The sequence below is a fragment of the Callithrix jacchus genome, chromosome 17 (genome assembly GCF_049354715.1).
Source record: "Callithrix jacchus isolate 240 chromosome 17, calJac240_pri, whole genome shotgun sequence".
Classification (NCBI taxonomy): Eukaryota; Metazoa; Chordata; class Mammalia; order Primates; family Cebidae; genus Callithrix; species Callithrix jacchus.
The window spans coordinates 60,709,206-60,736,199 of NC_133518.1; the positions used below are offsets into that span (position 1 = coordinate 60,709,206).

The window sequence follows — 26,994 nt, forward strand, 5'->3', positions numbered from 1 at the left end:
AGTTATTCTAGATAGAAGACAATACAGCAGGTCTGGCAGGAGAGCAGATGGAAGGAGAGAGTGAAGTTTTGAGAGAGGATGAGTAATTGATGAACTGCTTAGGCGGCACCAGGAGGAGGTGGGATCATAAAATAAGTGGGCATGGGACAGCAATCCTTTTTAAATGAGATCTGAATCAAAATGGTGGTAGAACTGTAACTTGTACTAAAAATGTTGGAGATTTGCTTGCCTAATGGTCTTTATTTCATCTGAGAAGCAAAAATCAGGTAATATTTTGAATGTGAAGCAGGCATTGGACAGAGGACTTAAAAAGCAAGGAAAAATTTAGAATGGCCTCTACAGTAACAGAGTTACTGGGTATTACAATGGCTAAACAGCATTGACAATGGATGCCTAGTTGGGGTTTAAATGTTAAATGACAAAAGAAAACACTCACCTCCACAGTTATTGGAACCATCTGTATGAGTTAGTGTCTAGGTATCATAACCCTACAAGACATCTGGCTACATATCCAGGCTCAGTACCCAGGAAATTCAACCAAATGATCCCTTCTGACATTAGACAAAAAAGTATACTGCCTTGACTACATGCATTTAAAAAAAAAACCCTGAAAACTATGGTTATTTTAGCTTATTTACTGGGAACAATATGACAATGCAATGAGTAATAACTTATCTCAGGGGCCATTTTAGATCTATTATCATTAGCTAATGCTAGGAGAAGGCTGTAATTGATTCCGTTAACTCAAAATAAACACAGAGGTATTGTTACACAACATGCAAGAGGTTTTTCTGTCTTGTAGAATCCAATACCATCTAAAAAATGAGAAGATATTAGTCTTGTAAAAGAACAAATAAGATTTTCATTTTGAAGCAAAGTCTTCCTCGAGTATTTTCAGAGGCTCTACTACCTTGGGCATATTGATGGAACTTAGGAATGGTCTCAGCAGTTGTAATTTCCAGAAAATAAATGTAACAATACTAATGACAGGACCCTTTTAGGTTCCCCGTATTTATTAACATATGATGAAATTTGAGCAATCATTGTAACTCATTGTGTGTCAAGATTGGTATCTACTTTTTAAATGTACGGAAATAAACTCTGAGAAAGCCTTGATATTGAAAGACAGTCATGTCAAGAAGTGGAGCTGAATTTAGGGGTAAAATGATGAATTCAGTTTGAGATGATAATGGGAGTGCCAGTTAAAATGATAGGAAATAATGTTCTATACAGATACTAAATCTCTCATTGATAAGGAAACCAGTTATGAAACATAAGCAAATGAATTTATAGTATAATTTATGTTGCTTGGCCATATGACTATTTTTTTAACCTGAGTTATGAGAGAGAAATGGATATATGTATTAGAGGCAACATAATGTTCAATAAAAAGGTATTTTTAATGTATAGTTGAGTTCTTAAACGTATGTATGAAGCCACATTTTAAACATGAATGGAAGGCCAGAGCCAAGCTACAAACAAGAAAAAATTTCAGCTGGGATTACTGTGACTATTAAAGGCACTGACTAGCTTCAACAGCAGCCTCTTTGGTAATGGTTCTGATGTTTTCTTGGAAAGTATTCACAGTTTAATTCTTGCAACTTGTCTCATTTTCTGAAAAATTTCAGGAACTAAAAAGCCTAAAGCTAAATAAACCATAGCTAGTAATGAAGAACATTATTTCTGTCTTTAAGACATGTGCCTGGTACTTATATTCTTTTAGGCCAACTACTTTTATGATTTTCCATGAAGGTATGCCAAGTCATCCTCAAACTAGCCTCTCAATGACTTCCAAACTATTTCAGTTTGTATACACACATTATACTCCCATCCACAAACACACTCATGAAGTCAGCATCACAGGGTTAGTTCCAAAGACAATAAAGATTGCACAGTACTTTCCAGTATCTTAAAGGACACACTCCACTGTGTTCTCTATATGCTCGACAGCAATCATCTAAATTTTAACATTACTATTATCATTTCTTAGACTCCATTTATTAAAACCTTAGTAATAGCTTCCAAGATTCGTGGCTGTTTATTTTAGCAATGAAGTAATGACATGAAGTCTTAAAAACTCTTTCAAGTTGGAAGAAATACCAATGCCCCCATATGACCTATTCCCAGTAGGGAGCATGAAGGGTTCTTTGTGTTGGCATACATTGTCTCACTCCTTTCTTTCTGTTTATGCTTTAACTGTTGGGAACCAAGAAACAACATTTCTTGGTTTAAAGGAGAGTTTAAAGTTTAGACTCTCCTTTAGTGGGAATTTATGAAAGAGAAATGAATAGCTATATTCCTATGAGATGCTATTCATCGAGGTGATCACTCAGTTGGCACATTTCTGTTTCCTTCAGGTTATACAAATTGAGAACCTTCTAAGATTATTTGATTATGCGACCCCTCTAGAGATTACTCTTATTGCCCAAACCTTTTATTATTCTGAAACATAATGTCGATTATTAAAATATCCCATTTGATTCTTAAGGATAAAAAGTCACAGCCTTTGCGGCTCAAAACAAAACTAGTTGATGTTGCATCAGAAACACATCTGGGAAAATAAAGTTGCCAGATTTTGAATTATCAAAGGGATGATGTAAAAACAAATTCACTGAATAACACAGAATTTCCAAACTCAGCTAATGGACAAGATGATTCATTGTTCCGACGTGTCAAGACCAAATAGAAAGCCAACAACTGGGAAAGACAAAAATTCAGAGACTGGAAACTTTCAAACTTGGGCACGGAAAGCAAGCAATTTGCTGTAATCAAAATGTAATAAGTAGCATTAATTGATAGGAAGATCTCTTTTAGAGTATCAAATTAGCCTAATCAATTTAGAAACTTATTAACGGTCCTGATAATTTTCCTTAAGGACCACATCAAGGTACAAAACTGTCAAAGTCACTTCAGCATTGACATAAAAGTAGTTTATCTTCACATCAAATATGAGTATGGTTATGAAGCCTATCTAGGAGTATATTCTGAAGCGGTTTTCAAATTTAAGTTTCATTAGTGCTCCCTTAACACTGTCATTTATTGATCATTCTCATCTCCATTCCATTCATGTACTATCATTTTCCTCCAGTAAATCATTCCAATGTATGATAGACTTAGCAGAAGCTATTTCTCTGTGTATGCAGAAAGAGAAGGAAACTATTCAGGGCAGCAGAGAGAACACCAGGCTTTGAGTCAAAAATAGTTCACTATTTAATGTTGCCACCCACAAATTACTTGATCTGGAAAATCACTTGACCTTTCTTACTTTTGGGTCCTTATCTAAAAAAAAAAAAAAAGTAGCTAATGGCAATGCCTATCCGTCTAATTTGTGGGAAGAAAAAATAATTCCAACTGTAACTTTTGTGTTCTGTGAAATAGTATTTCAATTTTGTGTTCTGTGAAATAGTATTTCAATTCATACTAAGTTTTTAGTATGTGAACTAGAGGAAAAATAAAAACAGTTTGCTCTAAATATACATAGAAATGTAAATCCCATAATTTCTAATGGCAGACTTTTGTTATTATTAGTTATAATTATATTTATTAATGAGTGTACACTATTTGGTTTTCTCAAATCTTTTATGTCTGCTAAAAATTCTGAATTATGGAAACTTTTACTTGTGTTAAGGGCAACCTTTTAAGAAAAGAATTCTTTTTCCTGGCTTTTTTGTAGTCCTGAGTGGTTCTTCAATTTTTGAAAATTTAAATTAAGAACACATGTTCTAGTTTATGATCTAAAAAGGGAAAACTCTTTAAGTATCATCTCCTCAGATTAACTTGTATTTTTTATTTATGAAGAATCAAAGTGAAATATGTTGCCTTAGACATAATTTCCGATTAATATGTAATTAAGAATTATGCCACTAATAAAGTACTGTTACAGATCCAACCATTCACCAAATTCCATAGGAACTGAAAAATTGTATTTTGAAAGCAATTTTCTAAGGTGAAACTCTTCTTTATGAGGTCCTATAATACTTTTGAAATTCAATCTACTAGAAGCTGTCAATTACCCAGTAATTGAGATGTGTCTACTTTATTTGGGAGAGAACAAATGGAAAGGCATATTAAAATCTGAGGGGGTATTATAATGTTCTTAAGGCAAATTGCAGAATGTGTTTAGACTCTGAGAGCTATTCAACTGAATTTTCTACAACCTCTATGTCTACCAGGCAGCATAATTTAATTGTTTCACAAATGTTTGGGGGCACCTACTTTTTTTAAGGCACTAACAGGCATTGCAGGAGGCAGAACGATTAATAAAACAAAATCTCTACTGTCACAGAACTCTCTGTCGTGATTACTGATTCTCAACGAGACCTGAGAACTGAATTATCAAGGGAAGTCCAAGTTAGTTCAGGCAACTGTGTGTATCTCTGAGATGGCAGTAGAGGGCAAGGTCTACCACTGCCTGGACCTTGCCCACTGTACCTTGCTGGCTACTGCCATCTTAGAGATACACTTTTCTTTTTCTGGAAGGAATCCCTTTTCTCAGATTCCCCAAAGAGTCAAGCAGATCCAAGCTTCTAAACCATCACAAAGTCTATCAGCACTAAGAATTTGTGAGAATACTTACAAGCTCAAGCTCACTGACCCGCACTCCAGCATCATTAAATGGGGCAAAATGGATAGGGCATCGTCTAAGGGATATGTAGCCCCTCATCATACTAGATGGTTGAAGTCAGACAAGGAGGCATCCAGTAACTAAACTTTATATTCTGTAAGTATGATTCCTATTCAAATCTTTGCTACATTAACGAGGATGTTGCTCACTGGGCCATTCCATTCCTTCTTTATGAAGACTCATGAGAAACATTTTTTAAGACTCAGTACCAAGAATGATTTTTTTTTTCTGGAAAAAATAATCTTCTGATTATATCTGCTTCTTTGGGTCTAATGGTTGTTTAAAAACTTGTTAAATTGATGGACCAAGTCTGGTGAATGTGTATTCTTATAGAACATAGTTTTCAGTATTTCTTTACTTACCTTTCTTACTCTCAAGGGAATTTCTCTTTATCATGAGCATCTCAAAGCTTAACTTTTCAAACTTTTTAAAAGTATAATTCAAATACAGAGTTCTGCATAGATCATATTAATACAACTCAATGAATTTTTACAAGTAAACATTCCTAGGTAACCAACACCTGCAAACAGGAAATGAAACATTCGGCATCTTACCTTCTCCCTCAACATTAACCACGATGTGCTTGTAAGTTAGCTTTACTTAATATTGAACTTTATGTAAATGAATCATGCTTTTTGGGGTTTCTATCTCTTGATGCTCAACATTGTGTTTGTGATAGTATTCATATTTTAGTCTGTAATTACAGTTATTTCATACTCATTCTAGGCTTTTATTTTTATGAATTTTAGTAATACTTTACATACTTTTTAAAGACATCTTAAACCCATTATTTAAAAAAAAGATTTAGAATAGGCAATGAGTTTTTGGATATGACATCAACGGCACTAGCAACAATGACAATAAATAAATAGGACTTTATGAAACTTAAAATTTTGTGCAAAAAAGACATAAAAAACCGCAGAATAGGAGAAAATATTTACAAATCATATATTAGATTAGGGATTAATATCTAGAATATACATGGAAAAACTCAATAACAAAACAACCTGATTAAAAATGGGCAAAGGACTCAACGTTGCTTTAAAGAAGACACACAAATGGCTAATAAGCACACATGAAAAGAGAGTCAACATCCCTAATCATAAGGAAAATACAGATCAAAACTACAATTAGATTCCACTTCACTCCCATTAGGATAGCTACTATCAAAAAATAGAAAATATGCATTGGTGAAGATGTGGAAAATTAGAAAACTTGTACACTTCTAGTGGAAACAAAAAATGTACAACCACTGTGGAAACAGTATGGCAGTTCCTCAAAGTATTAGAAATATTACATGATCTAGCAATTCCACTTCTGAGTATATTCAAAAGGATTGAAAGTAGAGTCTTAAGGATATTTGTGAACTCATGTTTATAGCAACATTAAACTGAAACAGCTTTATACAACAGCTAAACCAAAGAAATCCAAGTGTCCATGGATAGTTGACAGGAAATGCTAAATGTCATATATACACACAGTGAAATATCATTTAGCCTTAAAAAGGAAGAAAATTCTGACACATGTTACAACATGGATGAAATCATGTGAAATAAGCCAATTACAAAAAGGCATGATTCCACCTTTATGAGGTACTTAATAAAAATCAATCATAGAGACAGAAAATAGCATGGTGGTTGCCAGGGACTGTGGGCAGGGAAGAATGGGAACAATTGTTTAATGGTGATAGAGTTTCAGTTTTGCAAGATGAAGAGTTCTAGAGATGGGTGGTGGTGATGCTTGCACAACAATATGAATGTCCACTGAACTGTGCACTTAAAACGATTAAGATGGTAAATTTCATGTTATAAATAAAAAATAAAAAGAAAATAAAGTATGAATAAGTAAGTAAACATTGTCTATTCACTGAGGCCAGAATATCAACAAAAAGCTGAGAAAAAATTTTGGAAAACAAAAAATTATTCTAAAAAATAGTTCTTACATTTCTGGTTAAGCCAAAGCCCAATTAAGCAGAACATCTCATTAGCTGACATTTCTATGTAATTATATTATGCGGTCAATGAGATGTTTATCTTTATAAAAAATTATTTGTACTTACCTTTTAAGCTTGTCTTGATTCTTCATCTTGTTTCAAGTCATATACAGTACAATCAATCAGAGGAAGCAGAGTTTAAAATTTGAAACTTCCTGTCTGTGCATATTCTTTGGCATAGTTTCTCATCTCTAACATCAGTTTACTCATACTTCCTTTCCCCTAAAATGCTGAGGTTAAACATAAAGAGCCAACTATACCCAATAAAAGTACTCAATACTTGTAAGGTAGTCATTGCCTAGAGTGATGCCATGATTTATACACTGGTCTTTACACTCCCTGAGGGCAGGCTCTCGCTTTTTCTGTCAACTTTGATATTCCCAGAACTAGCACTCTCCAGGCACACAGTAATTACTCATAAAATATTTATTGAGTGTGTTAGGGTGAAGAGAGCAGAAAATAACTGATTGCCCTGTACATCTTTTATTCAAAATCTGGTTAAAATTAAAACAGTTTAAAATAATATACTTTAAAAATAAATTTCTGGTTCTTTCTGCATTTTTTACATTTTATTTATGTTGGTTCTGCTGTCTTTTCATACATCAACACAATATTTTTTTTAAAAGAAGATGATTGTAATAGACAAAATAATGCATATTCTCCTCCAATTCCTGTACTCTCCAGCCCTTACTGAAAATATATCAATTTCTAATCCTTGGAACCCATAAATGATAACCTTATTTGGAAAAAAGGTCTTTGCATATGTTATTAAAGACTTTTAAATGGGGAGATTATCCTGAATTATCAGGGTAGACCCTAAATGTAAATACAAATGTCCTTAATAAGGGAGAAACAAAAAGAGATTAGTAGACACTCAGAGAAGGCAGTGAAGACAAAGGCCAAGATTGGAGTGATGTGTCCACAAGCCAAGGAATGCCAACAGAAACTGGAAAAGTCCAGGAAAAGATTCTCCCCTAAAGCCTTCTAAGAGAGCAAATCCTTGCCAACATCTGGCTGTTGGCCTGTGATACTAACTTCAAACATCTGGCCTCTAGAATTTTGAAGGAAGAAATTTCTGTTGTTTTAAGCCCCCACGTTTATGACAATCTTGGTACAGTAGCCCTAGGAAACGAATATATGATGAAAATAAAAATGGCTAACATTTATCTTACTAGGTACTAGACACTTTTCAAAACAATGTATGTGTATTACCTTATTAAGTCTTCAATCAGTGCTCTGAGATTTATTATCACTAGTTTATAGATGAGGATACTGAGGCAAAGAGAGATGTGATACATTGACTAAATTCTCACCACTTAAAAAAAAAACCAAAAAACAAGGATTCAAATCCAGGCAGTATAGTCCTCAAAGTCATACCTCTTAAAATGCTATATCATGCTAAATAACTATTTTTCTCTATGACCTTGATGTCAAATTTTACTATGAATAGAATGTACTATGAATTTCCTATGAATGTAGAATTTATAGTCACCTAAGAACTCGGCCCAGTACATAGAACCTTTATTCTTTAAATTCCAGATGATCTGGATGGCTTTAGGAAACTGAGACTAACTTCTGGAAGTTGTACCTAACTAAATACAATTTTTAAATCTGTATTTTTTTCAGGATGCCTTCTGGAGCTTCCTGTATTATTCTTATGTTTAAGGAGCACCTGAAAGAAAAGATACATTTAATTCTTTTTTCTTCCATTTCAGTTGAGGATAGGTGGGAGACTGTTGGAGGAGCAAAGGAAAAAGAAAGCGAATAATCTCTTCTATTATAAAAACTGCAGCAGATGATTCTTCAGTAATAAAATCAGAATACATAAGATCACCAAAAAAAAAAAAAAAAAAAAAAAACTGAACAGAGAACATCTGACCTCATGTTATAAGAGACTGTCAGGAAAATCCTCAAATGGAGCTTCCTATCACTGTGCCATAATAATGCCTTTTATTCTCACAGGGACAAATGGGTCTAATGACTGATTAAGGTACATCAAGATCGGTACTGTTTCCTGAAAGATGGGCTACATAATTAAAAGGAGGAAAAGTGAAAACTGTCTTACTGAAAACTTCTCACTGAAAAGACCTGTCTTGAAATGCTGCATGCCAGCTTGTTTAATAGATATAATTAAAGAGAACTGTCCCTGTGGATTCCAAATAAGGCAAAAAAAAAAAAAATTGAACATATGGAAGAATGACATTATAGGTAAAGTAATAAAGTTATGAAGCAATCTAAAGGGCTCTATCCTGTTCTAAAACTGTGTTCTAGTATACTCTACTGGTTTATCAGGAGGTTAGGAATAAGACACTCTTTGAAACATGCCCCAATCTAGGCAAACTACTAGAAGTGGTAAAGAATTATCTGAATATGATTAAAACCACATTTAAAATAGGATAAAGGCTTTGTAAAATAATTTGATCCCTCTCTGCCTCTAGGTGTCCTTCAACTTCCTCTCATTGCAAAGTTTTTATGTTAATCATGAGTTATTCCAAAATGGGGAGTGTCTTAATCAGTATGGGCTGCTATAACCAAATAGTACGTACCAGGTGTCTAAACAACAAACATTTATTTCTCACTTCTCACAGTTCTGGAGGCTGTGAAGACCAGGATCTAGGAGCCAGCAGATTCAACGACTGGAATGGACCCTCTCTCTGGTCTGCGGATGGGTATCTTCTTGCTGCATCTTCACATGACAAAGGGAGGCCCCTTATTTCTTCTTCATCTTACAGGAGAACTAATCCAATTATGGGGGCTTTACCCTTATAACTGCATCTAACCCAAATCACTTCCCAAAGGTCTTACCTCAAATACTATCCCACTAGGGGTTAGGGCTTCACAATATGAATTTGGGGGAAGATATAAACATTGACTCCATGGCAAGAAGACATCACTAGTTTCACCAGGCTCTAAAAAGGTAGAAATAAATACATTTTTAATGTACCAGAATGTTTTAAATGATCCCCAGTGTATCATCTACTTGTTAAAAATATAAATTACACTGGCAGTTTTGGGTGTGTAATCTACAGAAGCTGATCTCTGCTTCCTAAGTGGCAATTTAAGCACTTGCTTGATTTTTCAACTCACCGGCTTTATTTTATTCAGTCTCTCACTTTAGAGCCCTTGTTAGAAAACTAAGAAGTACCATCTACCTTGAGTTCCAAGCTCTTGAAACATTAAAAATTACACATCCTTTTCCAATATTAGTTTCTTCAATCTGGAATGTCACTGTGACTCATGTTTATGGAGCTTAAATTACCCTCCGAGATCTGGTTGTTCAAATCATCAAATAATATCAAATAAAATATTAGTCCTATTTTGTGAATATGAAACAAACATTTTTAAAACAAGAGAGCATACATGTGATTATCAGGCTAACCATTTACAAGACTCCTATTGTCATAAAATATTTTGCAGTTTGACAATTCAAGTTGATAATTAGTTTCATTACTTTAACACTGTTCTAAGGATAAATATGTTAGCTACTACAAAAACCTCATTACCTACTGCCAAAAAAATAAAACGAATCTCTAGGCAAGTTATTACGAGACACGCAGATTTATTTGAAAACTGTAAGATACCATGCTAGGCAAGTTATTATGAGACATGTAGATTTATTTGAAAACAGTAAGATACCATGCAAGTACAATGAAACATAGTAAAATATCTTTAATTTCTCAAATATTTTCTATTTTCCAAAGCTGTTTTCACATTTAGAATATTAATAGCATTAGCATCTCAATGAGTTTATACAACTTTTATTTGATAATTCCAATCATGTTCGGCCAAATCAGATCTGTGACTTAAATATATCATCACTCTGAAAGCATAATTACAGCTAGTGAGGAAACATGAAAAATGTATCTTATTCCTACTTTTAAACCTCAAAATCTTTATAGACAGGTACTAACATTACTCAGCTGAAGAACTAATGAGTAATGAAGTTTATGAGTTTATGAAGTTGGAGATCACAAGAAAACAATAGATGCTGTATACTCAGCTACCTGCACACACTTAGCAATGAGAAATACAACATTTTGATTAAATTTAAAAAAAAACCCTAAGTTAGATGTGAATCATCTAATCTTTGTTACTACGGATGAAACATTATGTTTTCTTGAATTGCAAACATTTTCATTACTGAACTTTCAACGCACCTGGCAAATAGCAAATCACAGCAGGGGGAGTAATTGTTTTGAAAATACAATTGAAAATAAAAAGGAAATTTTAAAAGAAGCTGCTTGTACCTCTTAATGGAAATTTAAAATCCTGCCAGTATCTGAGCTTTAATTATAAGCTGGATGATATATGAAAGTGTTCATGTAGACCTCAGGATAACTCGATAGTCATACAAATATGATGTTAGCACCAGACATGTTTGATGTTATAAATCACACATTGTTAAGACAAGGGCTATAATATAGCACTATTGATTTACAATAATGGGACTCAAAGAATGTCATTCAAGATGAACACTAAGATCTCAGTGTTCTGCCCTCTCTAGAGCTGGCAGACTCAATTATATAAGGGCCACACAATTTTTATTTGATTTCACATCTCAAATTCTGCATTCTATTAAATACCTGAGATGGTTGTGTATGAATCAACCTATATTATCATCACTGTACAAATTTTTCATGGAATTAGAACTTAGCGAGATCTATTACTCTCATTTATCAAGTGAGACTCAAAGAGGTTATGTAGGGGTTAACAACTGCCTTTGGAGTTCTGCAATCTTGGATTACTAAACACTAACTGGGACTTTTCCCAATTTACCATCTCTAAAGCTCCTTTTCCTTGTCTACAGAATGGAGGTGGTAACACCACCACCTTCTTGGGATTGTTATGCATTCACAGTAGCTGTAGAGTTTGGTGTGCAGTGAATGGGAAACACATTTGGGGTGTTATTAAGTAACCCCAAAGATCCCTCAGCCATATTGTCATAGAGCAAAAATAATTCAGAAGTCCTGATTTTTGGCTCAGGTCTCTTTCTCCTAACACAGACAACTTCTAGCACTGCATTTCCTTAAATCTGAGATAATACATTAACTCAAGATGTTTGTCCATTCCCCACTCTATATTTTAGCTCCATGAATAGAGTGCTCAAGTTAATTCGGAAAAACATCTGGAAAGAAATGTGAAGAAATTGCAGCAAACCCCGGACATGCTGTGTTGCATCAATCTACATAATTTGAAATGACCCATATTTGCCTTTCATGCTTAGAGACCAAAGTAGTGTGACTGAATTACCCAGCATAGGCCAACGAGTGGCAGGACAACCCAGAGGGAGACAGGCCTTTCCAGTCGGTTTAAAAAAACATCGTGAACCAGAATTGAGTGGTCTCCTGAAAGGGACATTTAACCGACCAGCTAGTAAATAGCCTCAGCAGAACAGAGATGATTTTCCCCATCACATCTCGGGACCACCACGGGATTAGCATAGAACAGCGCCAGCTCTAGGATCCTTAGTTACACCTACAGAATGTCAGATATTCTCCTCAGTCAGTTCAAGGTTCCAGAATCTGAAGACACTGAAACGCCCAGGAACCACGCATCACTTGTTTGAAATCACAGACCAGCTCGGGCTAAAACACCCATCAACACATTCAGAACAAACACATGATGTGGACAAGCCTGAACCGTAAGGGGCACTGATCTGGAATTGGGCATTTCACACAGAGTAAAACCGTATTGGAGGCTGTAGGTGTCCTTTGACCCAAATTTATACACCCAGTAAAACGTCTCTCAAGAGGCAAGAGGTCAAAAGGTACACAAACTCTGTGCTCTCTTCTAATTTGGTCCTCCAGGTACCCAATGGAGGTGTAAAAGCAGCACTAGATGGCCAAGACAACGATCAGATTCAGGAGCCCTGGCTTAACCTCAGCCTCCCAACTCCACCCTAAATGTCCAAGTGATTTCCTTGGAGGGAGGCTTCGTATAACTCAGCAGCCTCTCACCCTGCCCTCAAAACGTGTGCATCTCCTTTTTTTTTTAATGAAAAGAAAAAATAAAAAGAAAACAGGAAGCTGTCCGGCTGTGTTTCTTTATCCCAACAACTTCGCCAGGTTTCCCCCCAGGAGGGAGCACGCCCCGCACACCCAATGGGAGACAGCCAGCAGGACGTCCTTCCCGGGTGGCCCAGCCCTCGACTCTGGCCAGAACCAGGCTGACCTCGCCCCCCGCCTCGGCCTTCCCTACCCCCTGGTTCTCAGCAATGAGCTGTGACCTAAGACCCTCAAGCTCCGCACTCTTCACTCTGGCCCCGCAACCTCACATCTTCTCTTCTCCTTGGGCACCGAGCAGAAGAGGCAGGGGGTGTGGACGGACGGCGCGGGATACCAAGGAGGTGGTCCAAGGTCTGGGCGGTGCGAACGTCCATTCCGCGCGCCCCTTGCGCGCCCCAGCCCCTCGCGCCTGGCATCCCGCCGGGGCGCAACCCTAGCCCGCTGCCCGGCGCCCCAACCAACTCCGCCACCTGAGCCGAGACACCTCTTTTTGCGCTCAACTTACCGTGGCTGGACTGAGCTTTCGGCGTCCCCAGGAGCTTTTCTCTCCTTCCTCCCACCGAGCTCTTCATTCTCCTGCTGGCGGCCGCCCGGCGCCCTGGCCCTGGCATTCGGGAGGAGCAGCCGCCCGGGCTGGCTGTCCTGGGAGACGCACGGCTGCCTGCCCGCAGCTTCAGCGGCGGTGGTCACCGCGAGCCGTGAGCGGCGGCCGAGGAGGAGGTCCCCGTTGCGCAGCTCGTGCTGTCCCTCCGGCACCGGCTGGAGGGGGCAGTCAGCGCGCCTCTGCCTCCGCCACACTCGCGGCGCTCCGCACGCGTCCCGAGCCCGCGTCAGCCCAGGTGCACCAGGCTGGGGAGAGGTGCGAGCCCGTGCGGAGGGAGGGGCCCGCGGCCGGGGGCTGCCGGGAGACAGGGAGACTGATGACAAGGAGTGAAGAAACCTGGAGGCTAGAGGCGAGGAACTAGCTTTAAAAGAGTAAGTGGGTCGTGGGCGTTAAGGGGAAACACGAGGAGGCGAAATGCATCTAGAAACTAGAGATACTGGAAATGAGCTTGAGTGAGCTGCTGTGAGTGAGCTGCTTTTTGAATGAGGCTCGAAAAGGGGGCTTTCCTTTTGTGCTTAGCTTCTTTATCCTGGTTTGGGTGCAGTACCTGACAACAACTTCACCCACTCTCAACTCTCATATTTAACTATAATAACAGTTAACCTCAACAATCTTAGATAGCAGCTGCAACGAAATCTGGTGAAGCTACTGCAAGTATACAGGGGAGTCCCACATCCACAAATCCCACATGCCCGTCCCATATCCTACTGAGGGACCCATATCCTACTGAGATTTCTCTCCCCTTAGTTGTCTGTCTCCTCTCTGTTTCCCTCTTTCTGAGGGGCGCTCGCGCGCACACACACACACACACACACACACACACACACTAAAGTACCCTAATGATGAAATGCCTTTTGTTGCTCTGTTCTAGGACTTAAAAGGGGTGTTTGTCAAACTTTACTTTGCACAGGAATAACCTTGGGATTTGTGTTATGGTTCTGATTCTCATCCAATAGGTCTGGAGTGAGGCCTGATATTCTGCAGTTTGAATGGTGTGGCAGAGGCTGCCGATTTAAGAACCACATTTTGAGTTACAAAACACAAATGAACAAAATAAACCTGCTTTCTAATATCAGCTGAGCTATTATTTGTAAGATAATCTGAAATAACAAAACAAGCCCTGTTTTCATGGGGTTTCAGGATGCTGTGGAGGCCAAATAACTTATAAACAGAGCCGAAGGATAAAATACCCTACAGGCAGCTTCTCATTATTGTTATTAATAATCACTCCTGATAAAATCATTATGAACACTAATGCTGACGGAAGGGTAGAGAGATTTTGGCAATACACCACTCTGCATATTCTCAAGAGAAGCTCTGAAAAACAATCCACAGTGAGCACCCCACAAGCACACCCTCATTTAGAAAGAAAATGTAAGTAATATCCTCTAAGCAGCAGTCTGTTCCTCCCAGGAGCCCATCATTGACTTTTGCAGACATGCAGGGCTGTTCAAGTGTGTATTAACAAGTAGCCAAATCACCTATTAACCCACAGATAAATAAGAAGAGCAGATGCCAAGCACAAAGAAATAAGGACAGAAAATATAGTCAATGCACCAAAAGATCTGCTGTGTTTTGAATTAGCATGACTGTTAAGTTAGTTTGACCCTTTCTCTTTCTCCATGCTTTCCTCTGGATGTAAACACTCATCCTTCTATTTCAATTCAGGAAGTACTTACTAAGCCTAATTTACTACGGTAAAGGCCTTTCTTAGGAGTGAACAAAACTGGTCCTGCTCCTGCTTTGAAGGAGAAATTTGACAACATACCAATAAGTGCCATATTAGGAGAGTATGGTGCCAGAAGAGAACACCAAATACATTAGCAAAGTTCAAAAGGCAGTGCAGTCTGGAGATACTTCATTGAAGGAAAGTCATTTGACAGAAGCCTTAAAATATGATGTGATTTTGTCTGACAGGAGTACAAAGGAAGGGAGTAGCGTATCCTTCTACCCAGAATATACAGTGCATGGAGGAAAGTAGAAGAACTGAAAGATATCAAGTGGGGCTATAATTGCTAGCCTGAGCAATTTGTACTTCCCTCCACAAATGCTGGAGGGAAGCGGACCTCCATGACCAGGAATGCACCAAAAGGTTAATCCGATATAACAGGTTAATAAGATGATCTAGAACCAGAAAATAGTAGATCCGTAGAAAGCATTTAGGAGGCCGTGGAAGTACCAGGTAAAAGATCTTGGTGATAGCAGCTGTGGAGAATGAAATATAAGAGTGTTTAAAAACAGACATTGCTGAGATGTAACTAGCAACATGTAGCAATTATGTGAAGAAGAGGGATTTCTTAAAGATATCTCTAAGTTTCTGTCCCTGGATAACTAGAAAAATAGTGACACTATTACGATTTGAGAACCCAAGAAGGGAGTTTACAGTTGGTCAGTTTTATTTTAATGTTTGTTTAGGAAGGCTGTGAGATAATGAGTTCTCTTTGAGCAGCTATAGTCAAATGTCTGCGGGAGATGTTCAGGTGGAGATGCTTATACAGCCAGAAATTCAAGCTTTGCTCTAAGGAAATGGGTTCTGTACTGGAGCTTGTATAAGCTCTTGTGTTTTAGAGCTCTGGACATGTAGATGGAGTTCAACTGTTGGGAGAATGTGAGGTTTATGAGGTAGAATAGAGAATGCAACAAAAAGTGCTCAGGACAAACGTTTAGAGTTACATGACCTCCCTGTTCCTCAGTATCCTCATCTGTAAAATGTGAAACGTAGTACCCTCCACATATAGTGATTAAAAATAAAAAATAATGTACTGATTTTTTCATTACCATTTATATTTTCTACACTAACCTGCTTAGGCTGAGAGGGTAGAACCATGTGGATCCTCTTCACTGTTACAGCCCCAGCACCTGAGTGCTTGGCAGATAATAGGCTCTCAAAAGTTGCCTGAATATTTAATAATTAATGAGTAAGTTAATTATTAGATAAAAAGAAGAGACACCAAAGCACTACCAAAAAGATGGGGGAAGATGGATTCATGGGTTCTATTATTTCAGTGCTATGGAAACTAAAGGAAAATTTTTGCTCTAGCGATGGTCAGGTGGGCACAGAGAGATTAAAGAAAAAACGTGAATACACATAGAGAAAGTGTTTTTGTTGTGAAAGGAGATCTGGTTTAAGAGTTAATTGGTTACATTTGAGAAAAATAGCTGCATTAAAGCGGCATCACAATTATGATACAAAAGGAAAAACATGAGGTTATTCTTTAAAGATATTTGACTAGGAACTAAAGGTGAAAGAGAATGAGGGTAGATGACTGATCGAAGACTTAAGAAAAGGCTGTTCCTCTTTAGTAAGGGAAAGTCCAAACATACCTTGCTGATTGTGTTAAGGGGCCAAAAGTGTGGGAGAGAAGTTCTAGGTGAGAGAAGGGGAGAGGTGAGCAATATCTGAAAAGAAAAACACAACTAGTGAACTAAGAGTGTGAGTAATCAATCTTAGCAGAGAAAAGGGTCACCGGTTCCTTAGAAACAAGAACAAAGGAATAGAAATGAGATATACTGAGATTCTAAAGTGCATTGCAAGTAAGTGGAAAATGATCATACTATTTTCCCGGAGTACCTTCAGAAAAAGAGAGGTGAGGGCTTCTTGTTGGTCAACAAGAAATAGCATTGTAAGCTAAAAAATGTGGGGGGTATTTAGAACAAGTTCTTTTTTTTTTTTTTCGCCTTCGCGAGCGCCATGACCTCCGGCGGGAGCCACTTTGGACCCCTAGAACAAGTTCTAAGAGATATTACAGTGAATCAACAAAAGGCAAAGAATGATCACTAAGTCACTTGGGAATCTGCTACAGGGTCAAAAATATACATTTATTATAATAAAGACTATCAGCATTTTATTACTCTCCCAGTAATATTGAAAACATAAGTAGAGAAATAAACAGAACATACAGCATGGTATGCCTAGGATTAGTAAGCAACCAGGTAGAAATTATGGAGCTGTATTGGCCTGTTGGAGTTATTATGAACTGATAATGACAGGAAACCAGGTCTTTGTACCATTGCACCAACCAGCCATTCCTAATAATCAGAATTCACATAGAAGCCTGCAGAACTAACCAATATTTTATTCTTACTGTTTTATAGCAAACAAAATATGACTATCTTAAATGCAGCAATTCTTTTAATAAGCACTATTTGCAAGGCACTGCAATGGGTACTTTGGGGGAACACAAATGTACTTAAAATCATGTTTGATATTATTTAACTTAAGAAGTAAATGATGTATACAGAAGCAAATCTTCTGTAAAATGAAGATAATAATAGTATCTACCTCATAGGATGAATATGAAAATTAAAAGGTCTTCACTAAATTAAATATCAAAGTATTTACCTTTTTGACCTAACTACAATAGGTGGAACTGAAAGATTTTGTGAAAAACATAAAATAGAGAAAAAACAAGTTTGCAAGAGGTTCAGGGTAGGAAGTTTTCACTTTATCAGAGAAAGCCTAATGAAGAGAAGCAATTAGGTTGAGTCTTGAAGAATGCTTTGGACTTTGAAAGGCAAAAATGATGGTGAAGACAAGATGGCATTCCAGAGAAAACAAGTAGAATGAACAAATGTGTAGGAAATGAAGGCTTAGAAATGTTTTGAGAACCAGCAAAAGTACCAGTGTGGCAGGGATACAGGTCGAAGATTTGAAATACTGCTGAAGATTTTAATTTTGGGGTTTGTTTTCATGGTTTTATTGAGAAGAAAATGAAGAATAACAATTTGGGCAAATTTGAATTATGAACAAAATAGTGTTTATGAAAATTAATCTCTTGCACAATAAAATTGGAAAAAAAATTGGAGCAAAAAAAAAAGTCTGTTTCTTGTTCATGCCTGAGTCTAACCTTTCTTTCTGGAGGATGTTCTCTCTAAGGCAACAGTCACCAACCAACAGCAGTAGCATCACCTGGGGACTTATTAGAAACACAGATTCTCTGGCTCAATCCCTGAACTACTGGAGCAGAAACTCTGAGTGTGGTTCCCAGCAGTCCTGTTTTAACAAGACTTTCAGATGATTCTAATACATACTCAAGTTTGAGGATCACTCCTATACTGTTTCTCTAACACATTTATTTTCCTGGAGCAAATATCCTTCTGGAATATCCTGAGGCAACCCACTTCTCTCTATAACTCTCTAGAAAATATGATTGCTATACAATAACATCTTTTCACACTGTCTCTGACCAAATGACTCAGCAGTGAACCATGCTATGCTCCTCTTTGGATCAGGATGGTTTTGAACCATTACTCCATATAAATCTTTAATACAAGGTTTCTTCTGTTTGTTTTGGATGAGAGATTCCAGAACACCAGTGGATCTACTCTACTGAAATTAAGATGCCAGAAAAAAATCCTCACAGAACTTCACAGGGCATCAAAAAGCAGCCATTGATTCACATAGTTTTTCATGAGAAAAAAAAAAACCCTAAAAGGTCCTTTCCCATTATTGGTCGAACTCTGGAGTAACTAATGGAAGTATACATAAAAAACATTTCAAAATAATTAGTTTTGATATTGAGGAGGGGGCTATGATCAATAGAAAATGGTTTTTAAGTATATGGTAAATAGAAAGATCAATGTAATGGCCAAATGCAGAACTTATTTGTGACTTTGGGGATTCTGGATATTTTTTGTTCAATGGATGGGAAGCTGACAGGAGGAGAATAAAATGACAAGGAAGTGAATTTAGCACTCAGTGTATCCAGCCCAGATGGGGGTAAAGACTTGAAATACACAAAGCAATCTTATGGAATACTGTGGCTGCAATAAACTCAGCACATTTTGCAGACACCCAAAAATAAAAATCTCACACAGACACAATGTGCTACATATATTAGGTTGGTGCACAAGTAACTGTGATTTTTTGAAATTACCTTCAATGCCAAAAACCACAGTTACTTGTGTGCCAACCTAATATGTTTCAAAACACTCTTATTTTACTATCCAGACAGGAATTTCTCCCAAAACTAATGTATCAATTGCTATGTAGTTATACAAGTTAGCAGAGAGTGAAGTTTGTCATGTATGCATGTGTAAATTATATATATATATTTCAGTTTGTCTGTGTAGCTGTCTTTACAGGGACATTTATGCAACTTTGCTCTTTTGGATTTTTTAGAACAATACCATCCTGGATGTCTAGAAGCATGAACACAGTAACCCACAAATCTCACCTCACCTCAAACTCTGTGTGTCTCCTTCAGCAATATCCCCCATTGATTTCTCCTTCAGGGATTTTCTCATTCTATCAGGTTGAATATCTCTAAGCCATCTTTACTCACTTCCTTAAATTTTAGCCAAGTTGATTTCACCTGCTCAACAGGACTCAGATTCATTCTACTTCATATTTGAGTACAAGGATTTTGATTCAGGATTCCATTTGGATTAATTACCAACATAAATGTTTAAGCTTTACTGACTAAATACTTGGGCTGAATCTTGATCTTCCTCTAATTGGGGTAGATCATTGCCAGATAAGTCTGCCCAAATCATGGATTTTTGCCAAGTTACTCTCAGTCCTTCACTTACCATGCCTTAACATTGCCTTTACAATATAGTTTAAACTACAACATGGCATCTGAAATCCCATTTCCTCATTACAACCTGCCATTCCTGTCCTTTCACCATGATTTCTTTATAGCCAAATGATCCCCCTGCTGTGACTGGGATGTGCTTTTGAACACTGTTTCCATTGACTAGGAAGTTTAGTCCTCTTTTTCCACCGAGTGAAATTCAACTCATCTTTCATAAACAGGTTGAAAACATCAGGAAAAGAAGTAAAAAGGATGAGGAAAGACAAAGGAAGGAAAGAAAGTGAAGGAAGGCAGGAAGGAAAGAAGAAAGGAAAAGAAATGAAGGAAGAAGGAAGAAAGGAGGAAAGGATGAAGAAAGAAGGACGGGAAGGGAAGGAAGGGAGATGAAGAGAAGGAGAGAAGGACAAAAGGAGGAGAGTGCGAAGAAAAAAGGAAGAAAAGGAAATGAGAAAAGGAAGAAGAGAAGGAAGGATATATAAATAGAAGGAAAGAAAGGCAATATGGAGAGAAATGAAGGCAAGAAGATCAAAACTTACTTGGCCCCCAAAAGGCAAGTGTCATCACCCCTACCTTTTTCATATGAGGAAACTAAACATCAGAAAAGGAAATAAATTGTCCAAGCTTACATTTATTAATTGGCAGATAGGATATGTCACCAGATCTTTCTGCAGTGGTGTCAGATTTGAATATGCACCAGAATCACCTGTCAGGATGGTAAAAATACAAACTGCTGGACACTAACCCCAGAGTTTTTGATAAGTCAGTTCTGGGTTGGGAGTCTGAGAATTTCCATGTTTAGCAGATTCTGAGGTGCTTCTTCTGGTGGTCCAGGGATCATAATTTGAGAACTACTGGCCTAGCAAGTGCCTCCATTGCCATCACCACTAATTGGCACTTCGTAGTCACTCTACACTCATTTGTTGAATAGATACATGTGTATAAAATCTAGCTTCTACTCTATTTGGAAGACTTTCTTCATCATCACAGTTGGCAGTGACAGTCCTCTACTCTTAATTTTCCTAATTCATATTGTCTACACCACTCAGTCTACATTTACTATTTCTGTTGTGCTACCACAGATTCCCCAATGGCACCCTTGAGTTGAAAACCTGTGTGCAAGTGATTAAGGGAAGTCTCCAGGAGAAATCAGTAGGAGAGTGTTAGAAGTAAGAAAAGAAAAAGGAGGAAGCAGAGCAAGTATGTGGGTGAAGTCCCACAGAGGGCGGCTTCAGCCTAATCCCGTTCAGCTCCAGTCCCTGGACAAGAGGGCTGGGTTTTCATATTTCCACATCCATCACTCATCATTGCTTAAGTCTTCCCAGGAGGATGTGCATTCTCAGGCACTTCTAGCTCCCAACACAGAAGGACAAAGTGGCTCCAGTAGCCTAAGGGAAGCTATTTTAAAATGAGCCACAGATGCTGGCTGTTAAAAGTGAAAACAATAAAACAATAAAAATGAATCTGAGAGAATGTGGGTGAACACCAATATACACACTGTGTTGTACTGGTGGTTTTTTCTTATCTCTTAGTTCCTAATTGGATTTTAAAATCCTGGAGACTGAAGGATGTGGTGTGTGTGTGTGGTGTGTGTGTCGCAACATCTGAAATTGCCAATACTCAATCATTTTTGAAAAACAAAACTGGCATTTGCATACTGCTCAACTTGATACATAGGTCTTAACCCAACACCATTCAACAATGGAATAGATAGATTAATCCACAGCCTTCAGTACTCCGATCCCTGCAAGCTCTGAGCCGGCTGAAGACTATTTTTCGTGTGCATGCAATTACTGTTCTTACTAGCTGAGTCATATATTTGCTAAGATTCAGCCAATTTTGTTGTGCTTATTATTGTAGTTCTGCATTTTAGTTAAAAATCACATAAACTAATGAAATATGAGTGTGAAAAAGACATGTTGCATCTATGAAAATTACATTTAATGCTTTTTAAATTTTCAAAATATGAGTTACTTAAAAGTAAACCAAAAAAAGCTGCTTTTGAATTAGATGCCAGTAAGACAACAGTAAAACCCTGGGGAAAAAATCACAAGCTAGGAGGGCTGGTTATGTGGAATGTCTTAATAAACATCTTTAATGTCTCATAGCAGGTTAACAAAACCCAAATTAGGAATCGTGGTATTTTAATCAAGATGTTTTAGGTTGGAAGTAACAGAAATCTTGAAATAGCCTAAAAGGAATAATGGAATTCTTATTCCTGTTAGCCAGAAGTCCTGAGGTAGAAAGGCTCCAGGGTCCTTAAACACAACAGCTTAATCAAGTCATCCCATGGCATTTCCACCTTTCTGCCCAAACACTTACAGTTTATTGGCAACAACCCTTCATGAAGACAAAATCACTGCAGCAGAATAAGGAAACCCACCCTGATAACTCAATAGTCAATGGCAGAAAGGGAAATCTGGCACACTGACTACCCCATCCTTACATTGTTTTTTAACAGCAAGGACATCTTTCAATGAATTTCCCTGGATTTCTTTTGTGTCTCATTGGCCAGACACAGATCATTACCTAACACCATTCTTTAGCAAGCTAGCAAATCACCCAATTCACTTGGGGAAGGGAAATGCACCAAGGTACAAGAAGCTCGTGGGAGCATAGAAAAGGGGAAGTAACTTCTAGACAGGTGATCAATACTGTGTGCTCCAGGTAGATTAGGCATCATGGGTTTTTCAAGATATGTGATGATAAACACCTATAGTACGAGAAGGATCTTTGCCCTACATTTAGAAATTGGTGAATGAGTATACATTCATTTGTATTAAGTTAAAAATAAAAATGCTTCAGTTATATCTTCCTTACTTTAAATTGTACTCACCTTCTGATCCTGATCACATCAGATGAGAAATTTCCTAACATACTTGCTGCTTCACTGTATTTTTTAAGTAGGCAGTACAAGGTTCCACATACAGTACATAGTCAATAGGTGTTAATAGCAGTGATGATTATAGATAATTGGTACAACAGGGACCCAATCAGTGTTTTATTGATTTACTATAAGTAGAGCTTAAGAAGAGAAGATGACAAAGTGGAAGTGTTGTATATGACTATTAAGTGTCTTCCCTACCTGGGAAATCATATCTACTGTCAATCTAATGTCTGGCCAATTTCAAATATTAAGTATTTTCACCATTTAGAGGGTCATTCTATTAATAATTTTGAAAGCTCATAACAGCAGGAAAAAAGGCTGGCTGTTTACCAAACCATCATCTACTTTCTCTCCTAGGAACATGGAAAAACTATTTTGCCCAGATGCCTAGCATCCAGAAAAGGCTTTATAGTTACTTCTGGCCACAAAAATGACAATGGCCCCCAAAGTCTCCTGGGATCTTTATGCAAACACCTGCTCATTCCCTCTCTCTCATCTTGTCGTTTGTAGGTTTAAAGTAGAGGCACACACCTCAGTTAAAATGGCTTATACCCGAAAGACAGCCAATAACAAATGCAGGCAAGGATGTTGAGAAAGGGAACCCATGTACACTGTTCGTGGGAATGCAAATTAGTATAACCACTGTGGAGAACAGTTCCAAGGTTCTTCAGAAAACTAAAAATTCCTCTACCATACGATCCAGCAATCCCACTGCTGGATATATGCCAAAAAGAATGGAAATCAGTATATTAAAGAAATATCTGCATTTTCATGTTAGTTGCAGCAATGTTTACAATAGCTAAGATTTAGAAACAACCTAAGTGTTCATCAATAGATGAATGAATTTAAAAAATGTGGTACATATACACATAGGAGTGCTATTCAGCCATAAAAGGAGTGAGCTGAAATTACAGTCATTTGCAACAACATGATGGAACTGGAGATTATTATGTTAAGTGTAATAAGCCAGGCACAGAAAGACAAACATCACATGTTCTCATTTATTTGTGGGATCTAAAAATTAAAACAATTGAACTCATGAACATAGAGAGTAGAAGGATGGTTACCAGAATCTGGGAAATGGTAGTGAGGGGATGGGGAGGTGGGGATGGTCGATAGGTACAAAACATATTTAGAAAGAATAAGATCTAACATTTGACAGCCCAATAGATGGCTATAGTCAATAATAATTGTGTATTACAAAATAGTATAATTGGACTGTTTATAATTCTAAGTATAAATGTTCAAGGTGATCAATACCCCATTCTCCATGATGTGCTTATTTTACATTGCATGCCTATATATAAATATTTCATATGCCCCATAAATATGTGTACCTATTATGTACCCACAAAAATAAGAATAAAGCAGGGGAACAATTGAGGACCTCAAGGACCCAGCATCTAACAGAGCCACCACATGCAAAACATTTTGTTGAAATGTGCTCTCTTGTTAAGCTCATGAGATTCTGCGGTTATTACAGCAGTTAGCAACCTACACATGTATAGAATAATAAAACAGGCACAGCTGTAGCCATAATTCTAAAGTAAGGGATACTGGTTTTTGGCACGTCTTGCCACTTGACTTTCCTGAAAATTTGCCCTTCTTCCAACTTTTAATGTCTTTCTTTTTATACTTTACTCCAAACACCTAAAAATATTTATGTTGCTCTGCTAAGAAAGGAATGCATCCGATACTTGCAACCATGCTAAATTGTACAGAACTTCATTTGGTTGCAGTCTTCCATGTTCATTTGCATTTTAAAAGGCCTACAGAAAGACCACAATGCTTACACCTAAAGAATCCATCACTAATGGTTGAATTTCAATCATCAGAAAAAGAAAAAAAAATTACTATGCAAATTATACTATACAGTAATAGCCTACTTCACTTTGAATCCCACACCTGAACAGAAATTAAGTTTACATTTTGATTTTTTATGTAAAATAACATACCAAAAAAAGGCAATTGTTATATTTAAATCTCTTTCTCAGCATGGCTTTCAATTCACACTTACAGTATACTAACTAAAATTCTTTAAAACTAGAAAGGTTTTATTGTATTTTATTGTTATATCTCATGAATTTTAAAGTGTCTGAAACAGAACGATAATTAAGGAAAAGTGCATGTAATTTAATTGTGCAAATGAACAATATTTACTAATTGTGTAATGAACTCAGAATTGCTTTACTTACATTCAGAAACATTTATATCAACATGTGTTTTCTCTATTTTAGACTGCAAGTAATTCCAGGGCAAGAAATGTAACTTGTACTTCATTCTGTATGTGGTACATAGGATCATGTATCTTTTCCTATTATTGGAATTAATTATTAACCTTTGAAGTAGGTGACAAAGGTTACATATACAATGTGCTAGAAATTTACACCTTGCAATTAGAACATAAAAAACAAAGAAACAAACAAAAAGTAGCTCATCTACTTCTCTAAAATCCAGTAGAGTAGCTTCCTCCTGAGTCCTTATATTTGCTAATGGAAGGTAGGGGAAGGTAGAGGGAAGAGAAGAGGATGGAAGACTTAAATTTAAAATCAAAGTAACTTAGTTGTGTCTAGTTGCAAGTAATCTCTTTTGAGTACATAAGCAGTTAAGTCAAATTTCAAAATTCCTTTAATGTTGTTTTCCCTCTCCAAATATCTTCCTGATCCATATTTCTTCAAAAATGGTCCCCAACTTAAGAGGAATGTTTTGATATTTTCATGGTGTTGTGGAAAAAGAGTAGCTAGTGGATGCTGACACCCTCTGTCCTGAAGCTGATAGTCTTCCTCTTCCTCTGGATGAATGCAGTCCATACCAGGGCACAGAGCTAGGACTGCGGTTTCCACTTGTCATCTAAGCTGGCCACGTTGGTGCAGTGGTACCCAGTGGTTCTGAACATCTCTCACTGGTTGAATATTGCATTTAAAAAGATTCTTAGAGATAATTTTCAAATAGCCAGTTATCTTTCACTCTGGTTGAGAGGTGATTTATGACCACAAAGCATTAAAAAAAAATAAAGCTAATTTTATTTGTATGTTGTCCTGAGAAGGAGGAGACAGAAGTGACAAAAGATAATTACAAGCATTTGTCTAATATATTGTGCATTGAATTAGGTGTTAAAATTCCTAGCGCTGAGTTTTGTTATTATTTTTGGCATTCTTTAGATTCATTAACTAATTGGACCTCAGTTTGTTTCTTTTTTTAAAAAACTGAGTCTTACCCTGTCGCCCAGGCTGGAGTGCAGTGGCATGATCTCAGCTCACTGCAACCTCCGCCTTTAAGTTCAAGGAATTCTCCTGCTTCAGCTTCCCAAATACCTGGGACTACAGGCATATACATACACCCAGCTAATTTTTTTGTACTTTTAGTAGAAATGAGATTTTAGCATGTTGGTCAGGCTGGTCTCAAACTGCTGACCTCAAATGGTCTGCTGGTCTCGGCCTCCCAAAGTGGTGGGGTTACAGGTGTGAGCCACCACGCCTGGTCTGGACCTCAATTTTTCTATTACATTAATATGACAATATTTCTCCTGTCTACTTCACATTATCTTGAGTATCAAATATGCTAATATACTTAAGAGCTCATTGGAAATGGTAATTTTTGATACAGATGGAAATTGATCTCTTGTATCTTTGTGTATCAACTTCTATGTAAACTTTCTGGAAGCAGTGTCAATATCTCACCTTTCCTTGAATCCTCACAATATGCTGAACATAATAAAATTTCACTAAATATCTTATGGACTGACAGTTGATTTGATAAAGTACGATTCAGAAGACTATGCTAGCTGGTTTAAAAGTATAGAAGGTCTGATAAAGGAGCTCTCTAGTGTGGAGGAGAGTTTTAAAAATCCCTTTTGAATATTGATAAAACACTTCAAGAGAGCTATTCAAAATCATGTAAAGCGAATTTCGTTTATATTAATAAAGGAAGGTCATAAACTGCAAAGAAACAACAATCAGATTAGTAATGGTTTAAACCAGAAATTCTTAAAGTACCTTCCAATCACTACCGTCACCACTACCACATCAACATCCACATCACCTGGGAATTTGTTAGAAATGCAAATGTCCAGTCCCTTTACCGGGTCTACAGAATTAGGAACTTGAGCAGCGATCCCGCAATCTGAGTTTTAAAAATCCACACACATAATTCGACACATGCTAACGTTGGAGAGTCACTGCTTTAATGATATAAACAGTTACTATTTAATCTGCCAAAAAGATGAAGAAGATTGGTTATAAATACTAATTCAGCTGCTAAAAATGGTTAATAAGTGCTAGGCTTTCTGTGATTCCAACCCTGGGGCCTCAGCTTGCTATTTTTGCCTTCAAATTCTTCATCTTAAGTG

At 37.2% G+C, this 26,994-nt stretch overlaps 1 protein-coding gene across 3 annotated transcripts in view; it reads right to left on the minus strand.

Moving 5' to 3' along the window:
• ZNF385D (zinc finger protein 385D) overlaps nt 1-13,459 on the minus strand; it is a 940,329-nt gene extending 926,870 nt beyond the window's left edge. For all 3 annotated transcript variants that reach the window (XM_078354399.1, XM_078354398.1, XM_008983901.4), the window contains exon 1: nt 13,128-13,459. In XM_078354399.1, coding sequence (XP_078210525.1) covers nt 13,128-13,233 — 106 coding nt within the window. In that variant the 5' untranslated portion in view covers nt 13,234-13,459. The remainder of the gene's footprint in view (nt 1-13,127) is intronic.
• Between the last annotated feature and the right edge of the window lie 13,535 nt (nt 13,460-26,994).